Source organism: Apteryx mantelli, chromosome 4 (assembly GCF_036417845.1).
Source record: "Apteryx mantelli isolate bAptMan1 chromosome 4, bAptMan1.hap1, whole genome shotgun sequence".
In the NCBI taxonomy this organism is placed as follows: Eukaryota; Metazoa; Chordata; class Aves; order Apterygiformes; family Apterygidae; genus Apteryx; species Apteryx mantelli.
Genome location: NC_089981.1, coordinates 87,401,342 through 87,423,294, shown reverse-complemented (window position 1 = coordinate 87,423,294; position 21,953 = coordinate 87,401,342). Strand labels below are relative to the sequence as shown.

The 21,953-nt window shown below is 45.7% G+C and overlaps 1 protein-coding gene across 1 annotated transcript in view; it reads right to left on the bottom strand.

Moving 5' to 3' along the window:
* Window positions 1-21,953, bottom strand: part of MAP4K5 (mitogen-activated protein kinase kinase kinase kinase 5) — a 71,363-nt gene that overhangs the window by 33,600 nt on the left and 15,810 nt on the right. The window contains exons 2-4 of the mRNA XM_067295192.1: window positions 15,915-15,972; window positions 2,379-2,469; window positions 1,145-1,209 (exon numbers count right to left, since the gene is read on the bottom strand). Coding sequence (XP_067151293.1) covers window positions 1,145-1,209; window positions 2,379-2,469; window positions 15,915-15,972 — 214 coding nt within the window. The remainder of the gene's footprint in view (window positions 1-1,144; window positions 1,210-2,378; window positions 2,470-15,914; window positions 15,973-21,953) is intronic.

Below are 21,953 nucleotides of genomic sequence, written 5' to 3'. Positions count from 1 at the left end.
ATTTGATCTGAAAAGTGTTTTTTTTTTTAAAAACAGAAAGGCTTTCTGTCATTTTCTTCTTCATTCTCTTGCAATAATAGAAGATAATACCCATAGCAAGAAGAAAATCTGTTTTGACAGAAATCTAATTATCATTTTACAAGTGACTTGGTAATAATATAGTATCTTATATTGTGTGTGAGGTAAAAAGCAACAAAAATGAGTTCTGCTAATCTCTTAATATTAGAAATGCAGATAGTCTATATTAGGGGGCTGTGGGACTTAGAACTGTCTTAAAACTATTTTTCTGCCATTTAGTACAAATGAAGCAGAAAGAGCTTTGGGATTCAAAAACTTTGTGCTATCAGCTAAAGGCAGAGGAAGTTCCCAGACTGCTTTTCCAGAAACTCCAATAAATCCTTCTACAGAATCAACAACTCTACATGGCATCTCAGAGGTAAAAATAGTAACAAGAGTGGCATGCTATTGTACAGGGGACGGGATAACAAGTTATTTTTAGCCTTTAAAAATCAAATTTAGAGCTTTCCCAGCAAAATCAGCTTCCTCACACTACGCACCCTTTCTGGCTGTGGGACTAACACACAGGCCGTGTATCTGCAACACTGTTTTGACTTCTGCGTTCAACAACGAATGGTTTTAACAAATAGTTTTATTCTAGAACTAATACAGCCTCCGCATCTCATTAGCAAGATTTCTGCTGTGAACCTCTGTAGGGTCTTTTTCCCCTTCAGAAAAGCAGATGAACGATCCCTGCCCCAACCTGCAAAGGCACTTGGTTGACCCAAGCCAACTCAAGCTGCCGGCCAGCCCTCCGCTGACAGCCGCTGTCACGACTCCCCTGGAAGAAATCGGACTCTTTGAATCAGTTATCTAAGTATCATGGAGAAAAACGAGCAGTGTGATGATTAGAAATAAAGCATATTCTCGCCCAGAATGGCAGGCTAATGACACAAAGTGACTGTCACCACGTCCGAGAAGGGCTCTCAACAAAATCTGTTGTCGCTGAAATCGCTGCTCATTTCATAGGAAACAACGCATGCAATGCCCGCCGCCACCACCAAATTCCCCGTTTGTTTGCTTTCGAGTTGTCTTTTTTGCCAAAAGCTTCCAAAAGGTACAAATGTTGACATAAGCTTCAAAATACCATGGTAAATATCTTGAAGGGATCCGCCACCGCAGTATTCCATGCATATCCACAGCTTTTCACGGCTGTCGAGAGAGAGTTAAGACACACGCATCAGAAGCTGATTGATCTATATACAGAACAGAGCTAATAATGGTCATTGAAATTATTTTCTACGTGTCTTGATCATTCTTTAACATTCTTCAGTTTGTTAAAAATAAATATTCCAATGCATCACAAGCAGTCACACATTTTATGCTATTAGAATATAAAATTTTCACTCTGATAGATGAGGATTTGTGTCTGTCACTGACAAGTCTCTAACTGTTGATCAGACCTAAAAGATGTTGCTTTAACCCTGACCTTCTAACTTTAATAAAGAACATATAGAAGAAACACCCGAGGTTTACATTCTATCAGCAAGATAACATGATTTAAACATTTTAACTCACAGTTTCAATCTCAAATTGAAATTATCTAAATTGTCTTTTAAAAATTCTTCATGGCCTTCAAAAGTGGGGTTGGGGATTTAGGAATTCAGCTATTTTGTTCCACTTGAAGTCCATTTGGTCTGTCCAGCTTACTTTAAAAACGCAATCCTCCAAGAAATCTGAAGATTAAGCCTCATAGAAAGAGACCAAATGAGAGAAGCGGTGATATATATTCCCAAAGAGCCTATTGATAAATGGCAGAATTCCACAGATATGGAAAATATTCCGCAACTTTCTGTGCAACTTTTAACGTGTGTCCTTGAAGAGGCAGCCAGCTGGCAGCACTCTGCTTCTGCCTTTCAGGACTTCGCATCTGTCACAGCAGAGCTATGAGAAAGGTCTCTTACCAGCAGCTCAGATTCAGAGATTTTTGCTCTTACAGCTTGCTTGCTATACTTTCACAACACACAATACTGCCATTAAATAAAATTCCTAAAAGCATTCCTGCTGTAGATAAATCATGAGCTTATTTTATGTTAGGAGTGGTAAACGTTTAAAATCTGCCCAGGAAGTGAGTAGGCTTGGGTATGTTGCAAGAGTCCCTAGGGGAACAGTTTCGTTCTGCTCCTAGTGATAAAAGTATTCCAGCCTTTTGGCCAGCAGGGAAAGCAAAGTATTAGTCACTTTATTTTTTAAAGTCAACTGGGAACAGAAGGGAATTCAGCCTAGAGAAGAACAGTGCGAGAGGATATAAATAACAAACCAGACAGAGCATTGTCTTAGGAAAGAATTGACAGAAATGCAGGTGATGAAGTGGGGTTTACCTGAGATAGCTCCCAAAATAGGCTACGATGTTGCAATGTTTGCACTCTTTAACCATATATATTTCTTGCTGTATCAAGGAAAAGTCATCTCCTGAAAAACAGAAAGCAGTCACAGTAACATCACACAAAATCTAAAGGTCAGGGAGATCCGAAAGTACGTGCGTAATTCATAAAAACAAGCCGCGGGCTTGGACAACTGCTAGCCCCTTCACAAGGGTTTCCTGACATACCAGCCTGCTCAGTAACAGCTATCTACAAACACCATTCTTTCGTTTTCCCTTTTGTATTTCACTCTCTGCGTGAGGCAAAAATGTTTCTTGAAGACCAACGGAGAAGGGCTGGCCTGGCAGCCCAGACATGATCCATCAGTGAAGACAGCTCAGCAAGCACGAGCGTAGCCTAGCATGTTTACACCACTTAAATTTTGAAAGGGTAAAGCTTAAAAACCGTTGTAAATTCCAGCAAAATTTCATGTTACAGAGGAAAGGCACGCATCTGCTGCCCCAGCCACCGCTGTGTCGCCGGCCGGCACGCAGCGACCTGAACAAGTACGAGCGGGTCCTCAACTCACAGCATCGAGCTTTGCACGCTTCTGAGCTTAATTACAAGCTCCGTTAACCACGAGAGAAAGATTACCTTACCCGTACGTGCACTAGTGGAGAGTTAAAGGTAAGTTATGGCAAGGATAAGGGCAGGATAGATCTCCGAGGGGTTTCTCTAGCAGTTGGCTTCACCGACAAGAAACTCGCAGCCAAGAACTCCGTGGGCTATACCAAACTAGCACGAGACGGGAAGGACGAATTAGTTGCCTCCAAAAATTATCTGGGGACATCAAAGAGAGACATCCTTCCTAATTTTAATAGGAATTTCTGGCTTATATTTTTCCAACTTTGTTACATTGTTGCAAAATCTTATGCTTTGTGCAGGTATAATTTTATCCTTACATCCCACTTGAAGACATGCCTTGGACAAACATTTCTGCAGACACTTCAAGTGACCCAAAACCTGAGTCACTGACCAGCCTCCCTCTAAAGAATAATATAGTAGAAATCAGCCTATTAGACCATTCTAGATACATGCTTGCCTTGCAGTAATGCTTAATATATATTATCACCTTTATTCTTCCTTTGGTATGAACAAAATTTCTGTAACAACTTGCAAGACCTGAAAGACTAGAATTTGGTTTTAGACAAAACGCTGCATCAGACAACGTGGTAGCTACCACGTTCTCTCAAAGAAAAAATGCTTTGTATGTTTATTTTTCTTTTACGCTTCACCCATGAAAGTTATCTCCTAACATCAACACAAAGTCGGGGATGTGGAACCCAGCCAACTCGTACTGCCTACCACTGCCCCCCTTAATTTATACGATTTTGATAACTGCAAGAGGTTTCAAGCACGAGTATAAATTCTGCTTGGATTTTAAAATGTGTTTATTTAAAAAGGAACAGAGTATCTACTATTTTTAATAAGCTCTTTAAAAATATACCTTTTATTTACTGTGCTCTGGCGCAGCTTCCTTGAGCAATGCTATTACCATGGAGCTCCTACCTGGATAGTCATCTGTCTGGCTTTCACCCCAGCTCTTGCAGAGCCCATAGCTGGCCACTGCTGACGTACAGCCCTTTGGAATTTATCATCGCTTTAAAAACTTAATAAACATATTAATAAGCTGGTATGTAGATGTTTACAGACATGGTGAAAGAAGTGCCAGCTTGGTACAGTGATTTCCAAATGATCACTGCCTTTATGTCTTAATGATTACCAGACTTTTACTTAAGAAAATAACTACAAAAATACAAATGCACAAGGGAACACATTCGCGTGAACACGACCCTGACTGATTTTAGTAAAACCTCAAGGGTTTCTTGAAGCTGAATAGTACAGAGAAAGACTTCACTGGGGCAGGAAACATTAGCAGAAGAGTTTCAGACATCAACAGTCTTTTCCTTTTAAGCACAAGTAATATTTAAAGAAAAATGCAAAAGACATTATTAAAAAAAGGCAACGCAATTTCCATATCCTAACCAATCAGATTTAGCAGACATCTCACACTTTGCTCTCGCTTTATGGGTTACCTTTGAACTACAACAAATTTTTGCTTGAATTCATGCGCCCTGCCTATAAACAATTACTACGAACAAAGGAATTTGGGGGTTGAGTCAGGTGGATTAATCCTGCCTACGTCGATGACGAACTTTCTGAGGGAAACGGTTGAACCTTCACAAATAACTCACTGGAGCATTCTAAAACTCGAGAAGTTTTTCAAGAAAGTCAAATCTAAGAAGTTTGGAGGAGAAGACGCACCCACCCCCAAACCCAAAGAAAGGATTGCCGTTGTCTAACCGCACCAGCTGTCCTTGAGCTGCAGGAGCACCTAATGCCATGTATCAATGATCTCGCCTTAAACTGCGATCTTCAAATCAAAGATTCTTTGTTAAATAAGGAAGTGTTTCAGGAAGAGCTAAATACGGTCACATATACGTGACAAACATGATCAAGAAGCATTCCCATAGCAGGAAAACATTGTACGTAGCAGTCTGTCTTGCTGTCCAAAATCCCACCAGCTGGAGTGTACCGTATGGAGCAACTAGAATGCCAGAGGTCTAGAAAACATCACTAATAGGAGGAAATCGAAGGAAATGTGGTTATCTGGACTAAAAAAAGACCAAAGGGAGAAATAATCCTCAGAGATACATGAGATATCACGGAAGGGGAGAGGGAATAATCTGTTCTCCATGTCTATGATAGGACAATCAGAAAGGGGCTTAAATTGCCTGACCCTACGTTCCCCATACTCCGTCGGGAAAAACTTTCCATCTGTGACAACGACGGAGCACTGAACTCAAATGCACGGAAAGCTGTGAAATCTCTCACAGATGGACAACTTGAAGAAAATGCTGAACAAGTAGCCGTCAGAAAGTGACCTAGGGTAGTCGATCCTGCCTTGCAGTAGGGAAGACAGAAAAGATGACCTCTTCGTTTGCAATTAATAAACTAAGCGCCTCCACAACAAATGGGGTTACCTACCAAAAATGAGGGATTTGGAAGAGGAAAGGGACGTGCAGGCTGAACACAGACGGGGAGCTTAACACAGAAGTAGCAAACAGATGGAAAAAAGGAGCAGAGAACAGAAGTATCCATGAGAAAAGCTTGGCTAAAATACGTAGAAGAAGATTCTGACGGATCAGACCCAGAGATAGGGGAGAAGATGTATAGTGCTTCAAAGACGAGAATGAATTCAAAACAACGGAATTCAGAGTTTCCAGGCAGCTGGAATATTACTCTTGGCAAGAAAAGCTGGAATAGGGCAAAAATTAAATATCCTTGGATAGCATAAAAAAAAAAGACAATAAGACAAAGAATTTGTAAAAAAATACTTCATCAAGAGGGAGACAGCAAGATAAAAAAGAGTTCGATCAAAGGTGACAATATACCCGTACAAAAAGATTTTCTTCTGTTTTAGTCATCAGAGATCGCTGCAGTCTAAATAACACGGAATTGGAAAAATGTACTTTTTGTCTACTCACATGTTTGCAATTATGGGTTATGTGGCATGCTGAGCAAAAACGTAGTTTAGGGAGCTGCCATAAATCACACGGGCAGTACGGTGAGTCACTGCAGCTTGCCCCTATTATGTAATTTTACCTCTGTAACTAGACATACAGCACACAGAATGGCGAGCTACAATAGAATATTCTCCTCCGAGCAGAGCTTGCGGCGGCGCCTGCTCCGCTCGGCACAACGAGCCGCTTGTTCTCCGCACAGCTGGCGGCGAGGAAGACTATCGAAACATGCAGCCACATCATCTTGTGCTGGGATCGGATCAGATTTCAGAAGCTAAGTGAGGTGAGGCCTGGTAAACTCAGGCTAAATCCATACATAAGTGGTTTCTAGTTCTGACTTTTATGGAATTGGTACGGTATAGATGTCCCGCCATGTTATCCTAGCTGGAGAGCATGTGAATCCTGGATCCACATCCCCCAGTCTGCAGCTAGGGGAGGATCTGATGGCTGTAGTGCCTATCACGTTGTACCATCAGGTCTTCAGAGCATGCGTGACACTGATGGTTTATATGCATATTTATTCCTGGTCGTATTTCTGGTGCTCCACTGACTGCTTGGAATGGTCCTGTCCCGCAAAAAAGACCCAGGGTCACTCTCAAAGCCCCTGCTGGGTCGACCATGAGTCACTTCATTGTGCAGCAGCTCCTGGGGGAAAAGTTCATAGTTATTGTTCTAAATCGGTTTATTCTGCATTATTTCAGCGCTGGACCACAGGGCTGACGCTGCGTGGGAACAGAGGGCAGGAGGGGCAGGCAGAGCCCAGGGCCCGCACGCAACCGGGAGGAGAGGCCTGACGGCACTGGGAGGCATCAACAGGGTCACCGAAGAGTGGGACAGGAGCACGTAGCAAGAGGTCGAGTATCCTCGGGGTGCGTCTAGAGCGCTCGCTTGTGGATACTTTGCAAACCTGGGCTTTGTAAGGCTGCTTTCTTTTTTTTTTTTAAGCCCTGGGCCTTGCCCGATTTACAAGTAACATCTGTTATTTAGAAGTGGGATGCCACTTCCTAACGGGACGGCGTCAGCGCTGCGGTGGAGGCCCTGAGAGATAACGGGGGTCACCCCGGTGCTCCCGCACACGAACTCGTGCTGCGCTGGTGCCGTTCGCCCAAGAGCTGCCCCTCTCCCGAGCGGGCGGCAGCAGCTGCTGCCGGCACCGGGACCGTTCCTCCCGCGTTTTTATTTCAACGGTCAGAATTCTGGACCACGGAGAAAAAGCACCACGGGAATTACAGCTTTGTCTAGTGGGGCGAACGGTTTGCACAAACTCCCCAGCCAAGCTGCCCCCCAGGCCAAATCTGCAGGTCACCACCTCCTCCGCACCCGCTCCCGGGCAGCCCCACGCCGCCCGGCTCTCACGCGGTCGCCCCAAAGCAGTCGTGCGAGTGCTGTCTGTGCTGGTGAAAGAGATGCCTTTCCCCAGACACAGGTTTTTGTTGGGACTGGAATTTGCTGCCCGTCTTCCTCCTCCACCCCAGCTGAGTTCAACTCCTCAAACATTTTCCAAGCTCCTTTTGGACAGCCTGACACGCAATACGACTGGATAACAGCCCCTAAATATTTTTTAGGGGGGAGGCATTATTGTAGCATCCCACTCCACTGCTCCAACAGCTGCCAGGTGCAAAATTCCTGCTTTCTTCACTGCTCTCTAGGCCTGCGCGGCTCTCTACCAACCATTTTGAGTTTGAAAACTGGGGACAATCCTTCTGAAGCATCACGCCTTTAAGAAGGAGAATAATGTGAATAGCACTGAAGCATCAGAGCTGTTTTATGCCTACCTCTTCCCGGGATTCAGTGAAACCCGCAGTCTGACAGAACGAATTTAAATTCCCAAGACTTGAAGCTCAGAAACTTGACTCCAAATACGATACAGTTATTTGGAAGCAATGATCTTTCCACCAGCAAATTTTATTGCCACAAGCATCTAGCTGCCAACTGCTTAAGCACCGATGGTAGTGATTATCTCTCAGCGGAGATGAAATACTGCCGATGGCTACACGCTGCCCAGCACGGCGAGCCCTACAGTAAGCAGCACACCGATATTCAGAGCGACTGTTGTAATGTTCTGCTCTACCTGAAACTGTTGGCTTTGGGGGATCTCAGTGCCTTACCCTGCATTTTCTTAAGGACCTTTCAATGGCTGAGAAAGCCAGGATGCAACACCAGAACAAAACTCTCCGCAGCAAACGCGATCACGACTCAGAAGTAGAAGAGGACAACAGGCTACATAAACATGGCACAACCACTTCCTCGCCTTCGGATTTGAAGTTACTGAATCCAGGTGGATCATAAAGCTCCACTCGCTGGATCACAAATACTCCTGGCTTGGGGCCTTGGTCTAGCGCTAGAAACAATTTTGTCACGTATATTCTCTTCTGCCCTCTTTTGGTCCATACTTATGAGCAGCCATGTCAACATACAATCTATATTCTTATTCCATAGCACTTCCATCTCTTTTCCTCTCTTCTTGCCTTCTCTACCTGTCTTTGTGCATCTCAGCCTTTCACCATCCCATCTCACCACCACCATCTCACCGCTACTGATATTTGTCTTCACGCATTTTTTTCAGATTAAGCGTCTTCCTCCTAACTGCGAGCACCCCCTAGCAAGCTGCCCTACCCCAAGCGTCACTTCCTATCTGAAACTCGTAATCCTCCAGCTTCTTTATATCATCACCTTCCCCAGCCATATCTCCTTCCTCTGGCCCTCCTCATCCAAGTAACTCTGTTCCTGCAAGCGAGAGCGTACGCTGCACGGGAGCGTGAGCGCACCCACCCTGGCTGCAAACATTTCCAAAGCAGGAGTAGCCGAGTATAAACGCATTATAAACATGCGCATTAAAATTAGACCGGCTTTCAAAAAGAAGTTAAATATAGTTAAAATGCTGCGTGCTCCGGGAGCGGCGCATTTAAAAGCTGTTAAAATGCCGCGCTGTCTCTCCTTCGCAGCGTGCGTACCCCAAAGACAGGCGGGCCGGCTGAACAGCTGGGTCAATCCAAAAACGAGAGGCAGCGCCAGTCACAACACGGCACAGCAGGAAAAAAAGTAACGTCCAGCGTTAAACCGCTCCGGTACGCTTGGAAACTCGGCGATTTGGACCCTGGGGAACTCTTACGCAGACACAGCGCCGGCAGAGAGAGCTGCCCGTTGACTTTGTCCGACAGCACGGGGTCCCCCAGGGAACGGTGACGCCAGGCCGACGGCGCGAAGGAGCGCGGGCTTCGGGCGGCGTCCGACCCACCGCCGTCCAGCGCGTAAAACCTGCGGCTATTTAAACCATCACGCGCAAAGGGCACGGTCCCAAGCCCGACCGGGTTGCACACCACGAAGCAACGAAGGTGAAAATCACAGCAAGTTATTTTCATGTTTCTTCAACCCCAGGAGCTGCCAACAACAGTTCAACCCCTGCGGATTTAGTCTACGTAAGGCTTGCGGTTTTTCCTCTCTGCGGTTCGTAGCATCTCTGTAGAATTTATTATACAGAGAATAAGGTTGCCTCACCACCGTACCGGTCTTCAGTCCCCAAAATGCCCTCGACTGCCCCAGCACTGCCGCTCCCGGTGCTGCAGGAGCGGCACAGAGGGGACAGGCCACGAGCCGCGGGTCCGACGTGGCTCCAAGGCCGCGCTCGCACAGGGAAGAGAGGGAAACTCCGCGGCTGGACCACGAGATACTCACCAAATACAAGGAACCAGACCCAACTTTCAATGTGTTAAACACACTACACCCCTTTGGATGATTATTTTTCCTTATATGAAAAGCCTTGAACAGCTCCACTTGCAATCACAGATCCAACCCGAAATGCATAACTGGCTGCTTGGGGCCTTTACGGAGCTCTCCCATGGAAAACTGCAATATCAAACTAGATGAAAACTAGCAATGGGACTCTTCCGTAATCTTGCAAAGGATGCAGAGCGTTACGAATCACCACTGCCGGCCCTTCGACGCGTCAAAGGCTTCTGAGGTTACTATTTATCATTATAAGAGTATTTACAACGGACATCTAATAAATTTTAAGATATTTTGTTTATTCCTTTTTCCCAGGGAGAAAGTTCTGCGGGCTGGAACCACCCTGGCAAACAGTTATCTCTCTGCACCGACTCCCCCTGCAATTCATCTGCTAAACCCATACAAGGAAGTGGCTTTAGCGTTTCAGACGGTTTTGGCTTTTACACTGCTGAGTACAGTTGGATTCGTTTCTGAAATAGAATTGGCTCTCAAATTATTTGAAGCATTTGCGCTCGGTGAATGCTGGGAAATGTCATTAGCGTGCCATAATACTTTTGCCTAATGCTCTCCAAAGTCTATGCCAAAAAAAAAAAAAAAAGTGAAAAACACAGTGTATTTTGATTCTACTAGCACAGCTTAAGGAACTGTGGTAGCAGAGCTAGCATACTGCCATAAATGCAAATAAATTAATGAGTAACTTTTTAGATAGAAGAGTTTGCTTCCTCTGTTTGGAGAAAAGATGAAGGAAAGTAATAGCAAACGAAATAAAATACACAGTGTTGTCGGGGCCTGGGCTGTAAGTTTGAGTCTCTTTGCCTACAATTTGCCTATCATTTACTACCAGTAGCAGATGAGGGAGCAACGCGACAAACCCCAATTCATCCCCGCCCCACCATTTCGGCAGCGCTTCTGCTGGACGTCCCAAAACACTGCCCTCCTACTCCGTGCCATTGCGTTTCGACGTTAATTCGGGGCAGCCCTTACCCCCTGGGGGGCAGCCGGTGCTTCAGGATCCTTTGCCTGCTGTTCCCAGCTCCCCACTCCCTGCATTTAAACAGGCTTCGAGTCGGGAGCTCTTATTTTTCCATCCGCTAATTAATCCCCACCTATGAGCCACCTCCTCCTCCCCTCCAGAAGATGCCGTATGTAACTCCAGGGGAGACACAGGCCTCTTTTTCTGGTGACTAACTTAGGAAATTGTTATCAATCTTCCTCTAGCTGTGCCGCGTGGTCCGATATAGGCTCGCGTTGGTGCTGAAAGGGGCTGCGCTCCTGAAAAGCATCCAAAGCTAGCTGCAAAAACGTCTGTCACGGATGCGATCCAAGAACTGACGGTGCTCTGCGAGCACAGTCCACAAAAGCTATTCAAAACCTTCAAAATCAGTCACAGCATTAAATATAAGCTCTCATAAGAAGCAACTGATTTTTTTTTTTAATCTGTAAAACTGCTGTGTCTTCCCGCAAAGACAGAAAGCTGCTACAGTGCAGCTCCACTGCAGAGCCAGTAGATATCCCAGAGAATTAAAAATGAACAAATAAATGCTGTGAAGCATCCTTAAAAACAAAACAAAAACCCAACGAGATCTCTGCCAAGAGTCTGTGGGTGTACACGCTGCGGATGGAGCTCAGGCTGGCAGCGTTTGAGAGGGGATTAAAACAAAAAAAAAAACACAACAAAAAACAAAAAGCCAGCACACAATTGCAGAAGAAATCGCTTCCCCGTGGCAAGTCGGGCTAACAACATAATGAAACATAAAAAGATGCAGTCAGGAATGCTAATTAAAATGGGGTTCTCGGCAGTAACGATTTTGGGCCAGAGCCTCGCACATCTCACTGCGCCGCTCACACGGCGACCAGCAAAGGCAGGAGCAGCTCAGCCTCCGAAGCGGCCTCCTCTTCCCGCAGCTCTCGGAGCAGAGGACGAAACCTCGGCTTCAGCAGTTCTTCAGATCCGCACGAAATACCTCACCTACTTCATCCGGATCCGGAGCGGAGAGGTGAATACTCAAGGAAGCCTCTCGCACCATCAGGAACAGGTTAATCCCATCCTTCCTCTGAGACGACGATACTGCGCTGCCCCACGGTAGCGCTGCAGAGAGAGGAGCATCGCCGAAGCCAAAGCAAAAACGCAGACGCAAGGCGCCGACGAGGACCGAGCCGCGAGGCAAAGGACCCCCGCTGCGGCTTGCGCCGCGCTCAGCACCGCCGGCACAGCTCTCGCTGCTGTCTGCACACGCAGAAGCCGCCTTGCTTTGCTACGGGACCGTCCCTACTCACAGCGGCAACCGTTTCACGAACGCGTCGAGCCGGTGGTTTTAGCTCTGCTTTCAAGCTCCCCTGCCCATCACAGGGACAACTTAAAACATCGAGGAGTTTCACAGATCAAAGAAAAGCCCTTTTCCTTGATACTCTGAGCCTCCATCTGCTCGCTGCACCTGCCACCCCTACGCCAGCGGGGCTTTCAGGCGGCTCAGTCCCGGCTCGGGGCCCACCGTGAAGGTGCACCTGGCGCCGGGCGAAGCGGCAGCACGAGGCCGGGACGCAGCAAGCACGACACCTTGCTGAATCACGAAGACGAGATCTGCAGCGGATTCGGGGCTGTCCCAGGGTAACTTCATCACCGGCGCAGCTGGCTGCTCTTTGCCTGCGTTGGTACCTTCGCTGGATGCTTCAAGAAAAGCAAAGGAAGGCTAAAGAATCAAGCCGAGCCTTTTTTCTGTTTATTCCCTAGGATTTTTCAAGTTCTTCCAATTGAAAAAAACCTGTTTGCATTTCACAAGCTTTCAACTGCTTTTTTAAAAATCACTTGGAAACGAACAGCTATGCCCATGGGAAACCTTGCATCCTGCAGGCCAGAGGCAGGAGTGCTTTTCCTGAACGTGCAAAATCCCAAACTAAATCCTCCACGACCCGTTTACAAAAGAGCCTAGCCACCACTCTAAACACAAGGCAACAGAGTCACTCTCACGTGCTGTCTAAATCGGTTCACATTTAACTTATACAAAAAATAAAACAATTTCAGCAGGAAACAATAAAAAGACCTTAAAACACCTTACAGGTCAGTAGGGAAAGCAATACCATGAGAGGAGGGAGACCTGGTTTCAACTCTTATTTCTAAATAAGACAAAGAGGGATCTGAGCTCTTCTTCCCCATATTCCCCAACCACTGACCACGCGACATACGGAGACTCAGGCTGCCTTCTTCTCCTACTTTATAAATGGCACCTAAGTCTCCCCGACAATCTAACTTGAGAGGAAGAAAACATGGGGTGGGGTAAAACAACCAAAACACTCTGTTTTAGAAGTGCTCCTAACTCTTTTCTCCTGCAGCGCATTTTTATTTTGCTAAAAACTGTCTGGTGAGTTAACCCAAAATCATTCATAGTTACTTGACCATTTCAAAGTATCTGAAATGGTAAAGATTTCTGAAAGAGGCCATGCAAGACTTCTCTCTTAAAAACACTACAAAATTCTCAGAAGACAAAAAAAAAGCCTGGCTGTAAAGACACTACTGCTATTTGCTAAAAGTTTTGATCTGGGATTTCAAAACCAAGAAATATGGGGTGAGGCATGAGGCATTAAGCACTGATACTCTCATCAAAGGTTTCGAAATAAGTATTCAAGTATAACAGGGCTGTTGGAAAAAATTTAGCCAGCCTAGAAGTAAGTCAGGCAATGCTAAACTTTTACGGGAAATGAACATACATACTGGCATTTAAAAGTCTAATCTGAACCTTTATTCATATTGCTAAAAGAAAATTTAGAAAAATTTGGTTTGTAAGACTACCTGATCACAGAATCACAGGATGGCTGAGGTTGGAAGGGACCTCTGGAGATCATCTAGTCCAACCCCCCTGCTCAAGCAGGGTCACCTGGAGCACGTTGCACAGGATCGCGTCCAGGCGTGTTTTGAATATCTCCAGAGAAGGAGACTCCACAACCTCTCTGGGCAACCTGCTCCAGTGCTCTGTCACCTTCACAGTAAAGAAGTTTTTCCTCATATTCAGATGGAAGTGTCTGTGTTTCAGTTTGTGCCCGTTGCCTTGCGTCCTGTCGCTGGGCACCACTGAAAAGAATCTGGCCCCATCCTCTTGACACCCTCCCTTTAGATATTTGTACACGTTAATAAGATCCCCTCTCAGTCTTCTCTTCTCCAGGGTAAATAGGCCCAGCTCTCTCAGCCTTTCCTCATGGGGGAGATGCTCCAGTCCCCTCATCATCTTTGTAGCCCTCTGCTGGGCTCTCTCCAGTAGCTCCATGTCTCTCTTGTACTGGGGAGCCCAGAACTGGACGCAGTACTCCAGATGTGGCCTCACCAGGGCTGAGTAGAGGGGGAGGATCACCTCCCTTGACCTGCTGGCAACACTCTTCCTCATGCACCCCAGGATACCATTGGCCTTCTTGGCCACAAGGGCACATTGCTGCCTCATGCTTAACTTGGTGTCCACCAGGACTGATCATTGTATATACTGCTGGTCAGAGTCTTCAGTGGAAGACCTGCAGGTGCTTAAGTTGGCCAGAACTCTTGGGTAAGCACAGTAGATCTGAAAGGTTCTGTTAGTCAGGATTTAACAGAAAGCCAGAAAAACTACATAATATACCACCAGGATGGGCAGAGCCCCAGGGCTCAGCTCCTGGGAGAAATATGTTATGAAAGACCTGGCGAAGAGAAGGCAGCCTTTCTGCTCGCCAGGGACCTAAAGACATGAGCAGGTGCCTCTTGGTGTTTAAGAACCCATGTCTCTCAACCAGAGGGACTGAGCGGAACCAAATAAAGACAAGCAAATGAGACTGTATTTTTTAGAATAAGATATAGGAAAATATCACATGCACCTCACTTGCTAGCAATATACTGACTCTAAGCTCCCCATCAAAATAATAGTCTTTAAACCTGTCCAGTCAAGAACAGATGTTGTTATCAGGGGCTGGAGAGCATGTTTCAGTGCTGGTCTTCAAAACCTAGAGTCATAAAAGACTTGGGATGGCAGGGACCTCTGGAGGTCCCCTTGTCCAGCCATCTGCTCCAAGCAGGGCTAACTACACAGTTGGTCAGATTGCTCAGGGCCTTGTCCAGTCGGCTTCTGAAAATCTCCAAGGATGGAGATCCTACTTCTTCTCTAGGCCCTGCCCCAGTGCATAACCACTCTCCCCATGAAGAACTGTTTTCTGCGTCCAACTGGAACATCCTCTGTCGCCTGCTGCCTCTCCCCCCTGCTCTGTGCACCTCCAAGGGTCTGGCTCCACCTTCTCTGTAAGGCCGCTTTTGGCCATGGTAGACAACAGTTAGATCCCTCTTGAGCCTCCTTTTCTCCAGACTGAAAAACACTCAGTTCCCTCAGCCTCTCCTATGGCCATGTGTCTTTTCTGATCTCCCCTCATTTTTCCTGCCTAATGAGCCTGAATTAATTCCCTGCAGCACTCCAGTCTGTTATGCCACCATGTTTCCATAAATCCTACCAGTTCATAGCTCTCTAACTGTAAACTAACTTACGGTGTCTCTTATTTGTTTCTTAGGCTACGTGTGTTACTATGCAGGTATCAAGCAGAGCCCACATTCACAGAGGGAACGTGAGAACCTCCCTCATCCCCATCCCAGAGGACTAGTATCCTAAACGGACACAGCACAGGAGTTCAGGCAAATGACAGCTATGGAGAGACTAACGCAGTAAAGAGACACAGAAGAGGATTACACTAAAGAGGGATTTGAAAGGTATTCCAGTGAACAAGTAATGAGAGATTATTTCTTCGTACAAACAGAAGATGCTCAGGTGGGACAGAATTATGGCTGAGGAGATAAGAAGCTCCTCTCCTCACTTCCACTCAGGACACACTTTCTGATTTCAGCTCTCCATGCAGGACTTAAAGATCAGGCTTCAGCTCAGCACACCTCTTGGGCAGCAAGTTAGCTTACTTTAGGTCATTAGTAAAAAAGAAAATTAAGGACAGAAGGTAAATTTTGAGCCTTTGTACTAATGACCTAATGCACGGTAATTGCAATACCTTTTTATGAAACAACAGAGAAGGTAGATAAGAATGAACAAGGAAACAGCAAGCAGGACATAACCAAAAGTAATGGTGCATCCTGCAGTGCTTCCTGCCACCTAACAACTGAAGATGCAGCAGATAACACTTATTTTGTGCAGGACTTCACAGCCTTGTGAAAATAAACGTACAAAAAAATTGTAAATGTTTCATGACAGAAAACGCACAATCCAAACATGCAGGGAAAGAATGCAAAACTCACCAGGCTCTAACTTGATTATTTTTACAGCAGCCAGTTCTCCTGTGTGAAGATTTCTAGCCTGAAAGAAAAAAGTTAAGGCATATTTAATTATACTGCAAAGGCATCTCACACAGTCTTACAAGCTGTGAAAAGACACGCTGTGATGTCATGTGTTATAATTATGGTACAATGCAATTAACTGAGAGCAACCCAGGTGAGGATTATCTGGGTTTGGTATTAGCACAGCATCAACCTAGTTGGAGTTCTGAAGTGCTGCTGGCAGTTCCTTCCGAGGCTTAAAAACCCAGTTATCTGCCAGCAGCTGAGAGGTCGTGGCTCTAAAGCATCATCTTTAAGGGCTGTTGAAACGGAGAAGCTTCTGCTCTCTGTGCTCGCTGGGGCAGTGCAAAAGCATTACGCTGCGGCACGCGCTGCCAGACCGTGCGGTACGCAACCACCCGTGTTCACGCTGCTAAACCTCGGCGTGCTGTGAAAGTGGAACCGACAGGGAGGAAGAGAAAACGACTGCCGATGCAGTGCTCGTGAGTCACGGCTCCCTGCGAACAGCTTGGCTCTTCTGAGGAACGCCCTCCACCAGACCCTTGCGGAGGGGAGCAGGCACTAAGGAGAAGGGCTGAGGAGCACTAATTAACATTTGCAGGGCTGCTCTCTCAGTGGGTAGGATGAATACGTGGGTGAGAAGGCTGCACCAGAGGAAAATGTTACAGGAACGCCAGATATAGAAAGTTTTAAGAGGGGATTTCATTAACGTTGTTAACTCTAGTAAAATGAGCTCTAAATCACTCGGGCACCAACCCCAGAGCTAAGCTTTATAATTTTTGACACACAGCCTAATCCAATTAGGCACTGTGGCATTCCCTTTTTGCTGATCACCCAAAAGTTGCAAGAGCCTAAACCCAACTCTTTTGTTCTTACCATAACAAACATGCAGAGTCTTCTGAACATATAAGAACACGTTAAGAGGGAGATTATAGAAAAACTGGGTTAGATTGGACTTCTGAAATTGATTTTGGCAAGTATTTAGGATGAGAATGCACAGCAAATTTCTCCCTGTGGACTGAACTGAAGGAAGCACTACGGAACAAAATGCTTTCCTCTCGTATATGGCCGAGAAGTTTTAATTTAACAACAGGTAGAGCAAGATCTTGAAAGATGAGTCCCTCAACTTTGCCCAAACTTAGTCAAGCTTCCAAATCAGGAAAGGCTTTCCAACCCGGGGAAAGCAATGATTGGCCCTTTCGAAGTCGGGTAGGGCTCTGCCAAGCGACGGCTGTCAAAATGCAAGCTCAAGACGCAGACAAGTATGACTCAGATGAAGACAGAAAGAAGCTGAGCAACAGAACTGAGCTGAACAACTGCAGCAAACAGAGCAAATCAGTGAGCACAGAAACAGACAGTTATCTGCTAACCACAAAGGAAACCTTCACCACTTCTTAAAGTACCTTCCTGCCAGAGATGCTTTTTAGACCACAGCAAAATGAGTTGCATTCTTCAATATCCAGAAGAAGCATGTATGCAAGCACGGACAAAAGATTAGGATCTCCTGGTACTGTTCCACCTAGCAATACCATTAAGAAATACAGAGGTTCCCATAAGAGACCAAGAACAGTCTCTAGCTGAAGTCAGGGAAGCTCCATGACCCATGCTTCTATCCACGAGCAGCTAAGCTGTCTAGATAAAGGAGAGAGACAGCTCTGTTTCCAGAAACTCAGCTTCATTTCTGAAATACAAAAAAAGATTATATTCTTCCCTGATATTCCTTTTCCATATAAGCAGTAACTGCCACTGCTACTGTTATGCTGAAGTCTGAAAGAATGGATGCAGTCGGCCAAAGTTCTTCAGTACTCAGACTGCTTGGCAGGGATTCAAAGACTCGGGCCAGAAGAAATCCTTGCAGTCACCAGCTCTCGACTCTCGCACAGTATAGGCCATAGAGCTTCACCAAATTAAGTCCTGCTGCAATCCAATACCACTGTTAAGTTTTTGTGTGTGACTTGCAGCCTGAACATGGATTGTTTCAGTTTTCAGCCACCAGAACTTTGGCTGCTAGAATGGAAAGATCTCCACCAGGATGGCATTTATGAACTAAACACACCTAGTTATCTGAGCCACCCGCTCTAAGACACATGGCTTTTCCCTTTAACATTCCAGCTGAACACACTTCTCGAGCTGGTGACACCAGGACTACTGGTGACGACACACGCTACTCCATCACTATCGTACCAGCACCAAAGGCAAAAATGCTACGTGTTCCTTGATCCTCAAAACCCTTGCTCAGAGGCTCATAGGTACAAGAACTGCATTAGGTCTTCTGGCTGGGCAGTCACATCGCAAGTGTTCAGCAAATCACCCACGCTCGCTGCTTCCCAAGAGACAGTCACCTGTCCGTAAATGCAACCTGCAACTTTTGTTCCTTGATCTTTGATTGCATCTGCTCTACAAGAGCAACCACATCTCTCTTAGTTGTCACCTCTTGTTTCTTAAATATTAAGGTGGCTAAGGCTAGAAACTGGTGCCCTCTGGTACACAGCTAGATTTGAAAACTGCCCAATAAGGATTCCTGAAATCACTTTGAGACATGTTAGTTAAGCGTATTCTCACCTCATTTACTCCAGCTTGCCTTGTTCCACTTTTTTAACGGGATCGTGCAGTATCCAGGAAGTCACACAGGAATGTACTATATCAGCACTGCTGCCTTCATGAACCAAACTTGAAATTTCACTACAAATGGTATTTGACACAATCTAAGTTCCCCATAATTTCCCTGGTGTGAGGGATTAATTTATGATCTTCCAATTTGTTTTTGATATACTTCTTTACTGGAGAAAAAAAATGAAGTCAAACTAAAGAAACTATAATTTTCCAGGTCATCTTATTCACATTTTTAAGACCTTGTCTTCTTCCAGTTCCCTGAAACTTCCTCAGCATTTCACATCTTAACTCAAAATTAGCTTAAACCATCCAGAGACCAGGGTAGGTCTTTTAAAGTATTTGGATGGCAGTAATTCAGAGCTGCCAGTTAACAAATATATTACTTCAATAGCTGCTGTTTGTACCTCTTGAGCTATTATTGATATAACAAGTTATTATTTATATGCATTTATCACATACAGAATGACAAATATTTATCAGAAGTATTCAGAATAATAGTTCAGAGATGATAGATTTATTAGTAGTTAAGAAAAGATAGATAAATTATCTTTTCTGAACTACTATTCTGAATTCTAATATTTCAGACTAATGAAGGATAAAGTAAATTGTTAGATTTCTCACTGTGATTTTGCTGGCCTTGATTCCTTCCATTCCCTTTATCTATTTCCTATAATATGTAATGAAGAGTCTCCTAAAGACTCAGTTTGGAGACTGAGTCTTGCACAGCTCCCTCTCGTGCAGGAGCCCACATCCCCGTCGGCAACGTGACCCGGTTCCCACCCAGCAGAAGCAGAGCTCCACTTCCCTGCCCGACCAGGGGACCTGCTGCAAGGCTTTCCCCAAGAGAAACACAGACCCTCTGCTATCTGTTAGTGTCAATCTTATTTTAGTTAAGGGGACTCAAAACTGAAAATGATGGACTACATTAGTCAGAAGGAAAATTAAAACTTCAGGGTTTTGGCACAAGTATTGCAAAACTTCAACAGACAACTTGACCTACACAAGAATGAGACCAGAACAAGGGGGTGAGCCACAGACTCAAGTTTATGCTGCTCTGTGTCACACACAGTGTATATTTACAGAGGAAGAAGGATCAGGCAGTCTTTTGATCGCCTCTCGTTCAACTGTCCTACAGCCTGCTACAAGATGAGTCAGAGCAGCCCAGTGAGCCCAGCTCCTCCAGAACATTTTAGCAGCTCCACACCGCAGAAGCACACACACAGGCAGTGCTCAAAATGACGCAAAGCACAGGCACACCAGAGCAGATTAAAGGTTCCTCTAAACCCATGGTCCCACCTCCAACAGCGGATGCTTCAGAAGAAGATTCAGTAGAGAGCGAGGGCACAGCGATACTTTCCTGATGCACTCTCCCAGCCGCTGAACCAGGACTGCACGGTGCCCTTTGCAACAGGGACGAGCTGCAGACAGAGCCAGCATTTGGCTGTCAGTCCCGGAGAAAGAGATACTGTCCTCCAACCTAAGCACGAGGTCAGTGGCATGTCCCAATACCAAACTCAAAAGCGAGAGGTACAGGCTCAGTAGGACTGCTTTTGGGGGGGAGGAGCACGACACTACCCACAGAAACAACAGGCTTTGCTCTGCACCTTAAGTCTTTTCTCAAAACTGCATCAAAAAAGCTCTTGTGGGACCGTGGAACACAACACGACCCCAGTGACAATCCCTAGGTATGGCGCTTCCCACCATGCCCCCAAACAACACGGACAAAACACATCATGGGTAGGGCACTCTCTATAGCCGATGACCAGAAATAACACAGGGGAAAAAAAAAAAGGTTTCAGAACCAGTTATGCAGTTTGCAGTTTTGTTTTATTTACTTCTAGGAGGGAAAGCAAGACAATATCGCTCCAGGAGTCCACAGGACTAAGCTGCGTGAAGATGGACAAAAGTAGAACCGTTTCACTTGAACATCTAAAGCGCAACAGTTTACGTGCTCAGTTTCCCCATCCAGCCACCTTCTCTTTCAACACTAAGGAAGAGAAGGGGAAGATTCAGACACCAGTCTCACTCTCACAACCTCAAAATCAGTTTCCATGGTGACACCCTTTCCTCACCTCTGTCCTTGTCCCATCTCTGACCTTGGATCAATTGTCCAGCTCACCAGAAGATCCATTCGTTCGACAGAGCCTTCGCTTCAGCTAATCATAACTGCAGCTCCTGAAGCAACCCTCCGCCACATGTTTCCATCTTACTCATTGCTCGCCAAGCTTCACTCGGTGACCACGATGTCTTTGCTGTCTCAAGCGCCTGCCTGCTTCTTCTCAGTTCCTGTATATACCTTCAAAAGGCAGCTGACCTCCTGCCCAGCCACTAATGTGGAAGTTTCTGATCTGCCTTCTAGTTTCTGACCTCTTTCTCACACTTTATATCTCTTACTCTGCTCCAGCCTGCTTTGAAATTCTCCTTATGCTGGATCATTCTTCCATATCGCACAGTATCATCAACCAGGCCCTTGAATTCACCTGTCTCTGGATTCACAAAGTCTAAAACCCCTAGAGCTCGCATCCAGCTAATCCGACCCAAAGAAACATCTCTCACCTGGGCTGCTCTAAATCCAGGAAAACAGCTCCCTTTCTTGCATGCAGGACGCACAGTAAGTATTGTAGTTGTGATGAAAAACTAAAACCCCAAGTATTACAGGCATTAGGGAAACAGAAAGACCAGGACAAGCGAACAAATCCAAGACTACTGCATGTATGAACCAGAAGGTAGGAGCACAGAGACCCTGAAACAGAGGCTGGCACCTGGCAGACGTAACCCCAACCAGCCAGTCTCCAAAGTAAAACTCGAGTGAGCAACTGCCAGTTTGGCACAACCACCAGGCCCTTCAGCAGCACTGCAGTCGTGAGCTTTACCCCACGGGGCTTTGGGTTTCTCCACTTCTTATAGCATCCCTCTCCCATACCAGTTCTTCTGTAAATGTGCCACATTCTTTCATGAGACCCTGTTTCAATTTTTTTACACTACGCTCAAACTGGTCACACACATAGATGACTCATGAGACAAGTTTGCAACTGAAGCCCTTATTTCTCAAGATCAGGCCTTGATGTCTCACTGCTGTTCCCAACACGCAAGCAGAAATCCTCAAGAGCGACTCTGAGGTCCGAGGTCTTCCACCACGCTGCAGCCTTGGCAGAGAGAGAGACTCTGCCATGCAGGACAGCAGTTCCTCAACGGGCTCAGCAACTCTTAACAAGTTTTGGAGGTTTCATTCTTTGTTTGTTTTTTTGGGGGGGAACACACACACATATGCATAAAAATCAGTAACCAGGAGGCAATATTAAGAAATCCCACAGAAACTGCCAGACTGGATTAGGCTTCAGCTCTGAGCAGTGTACCATTTCATCTCCAAAATAAGTGGCAAATGAT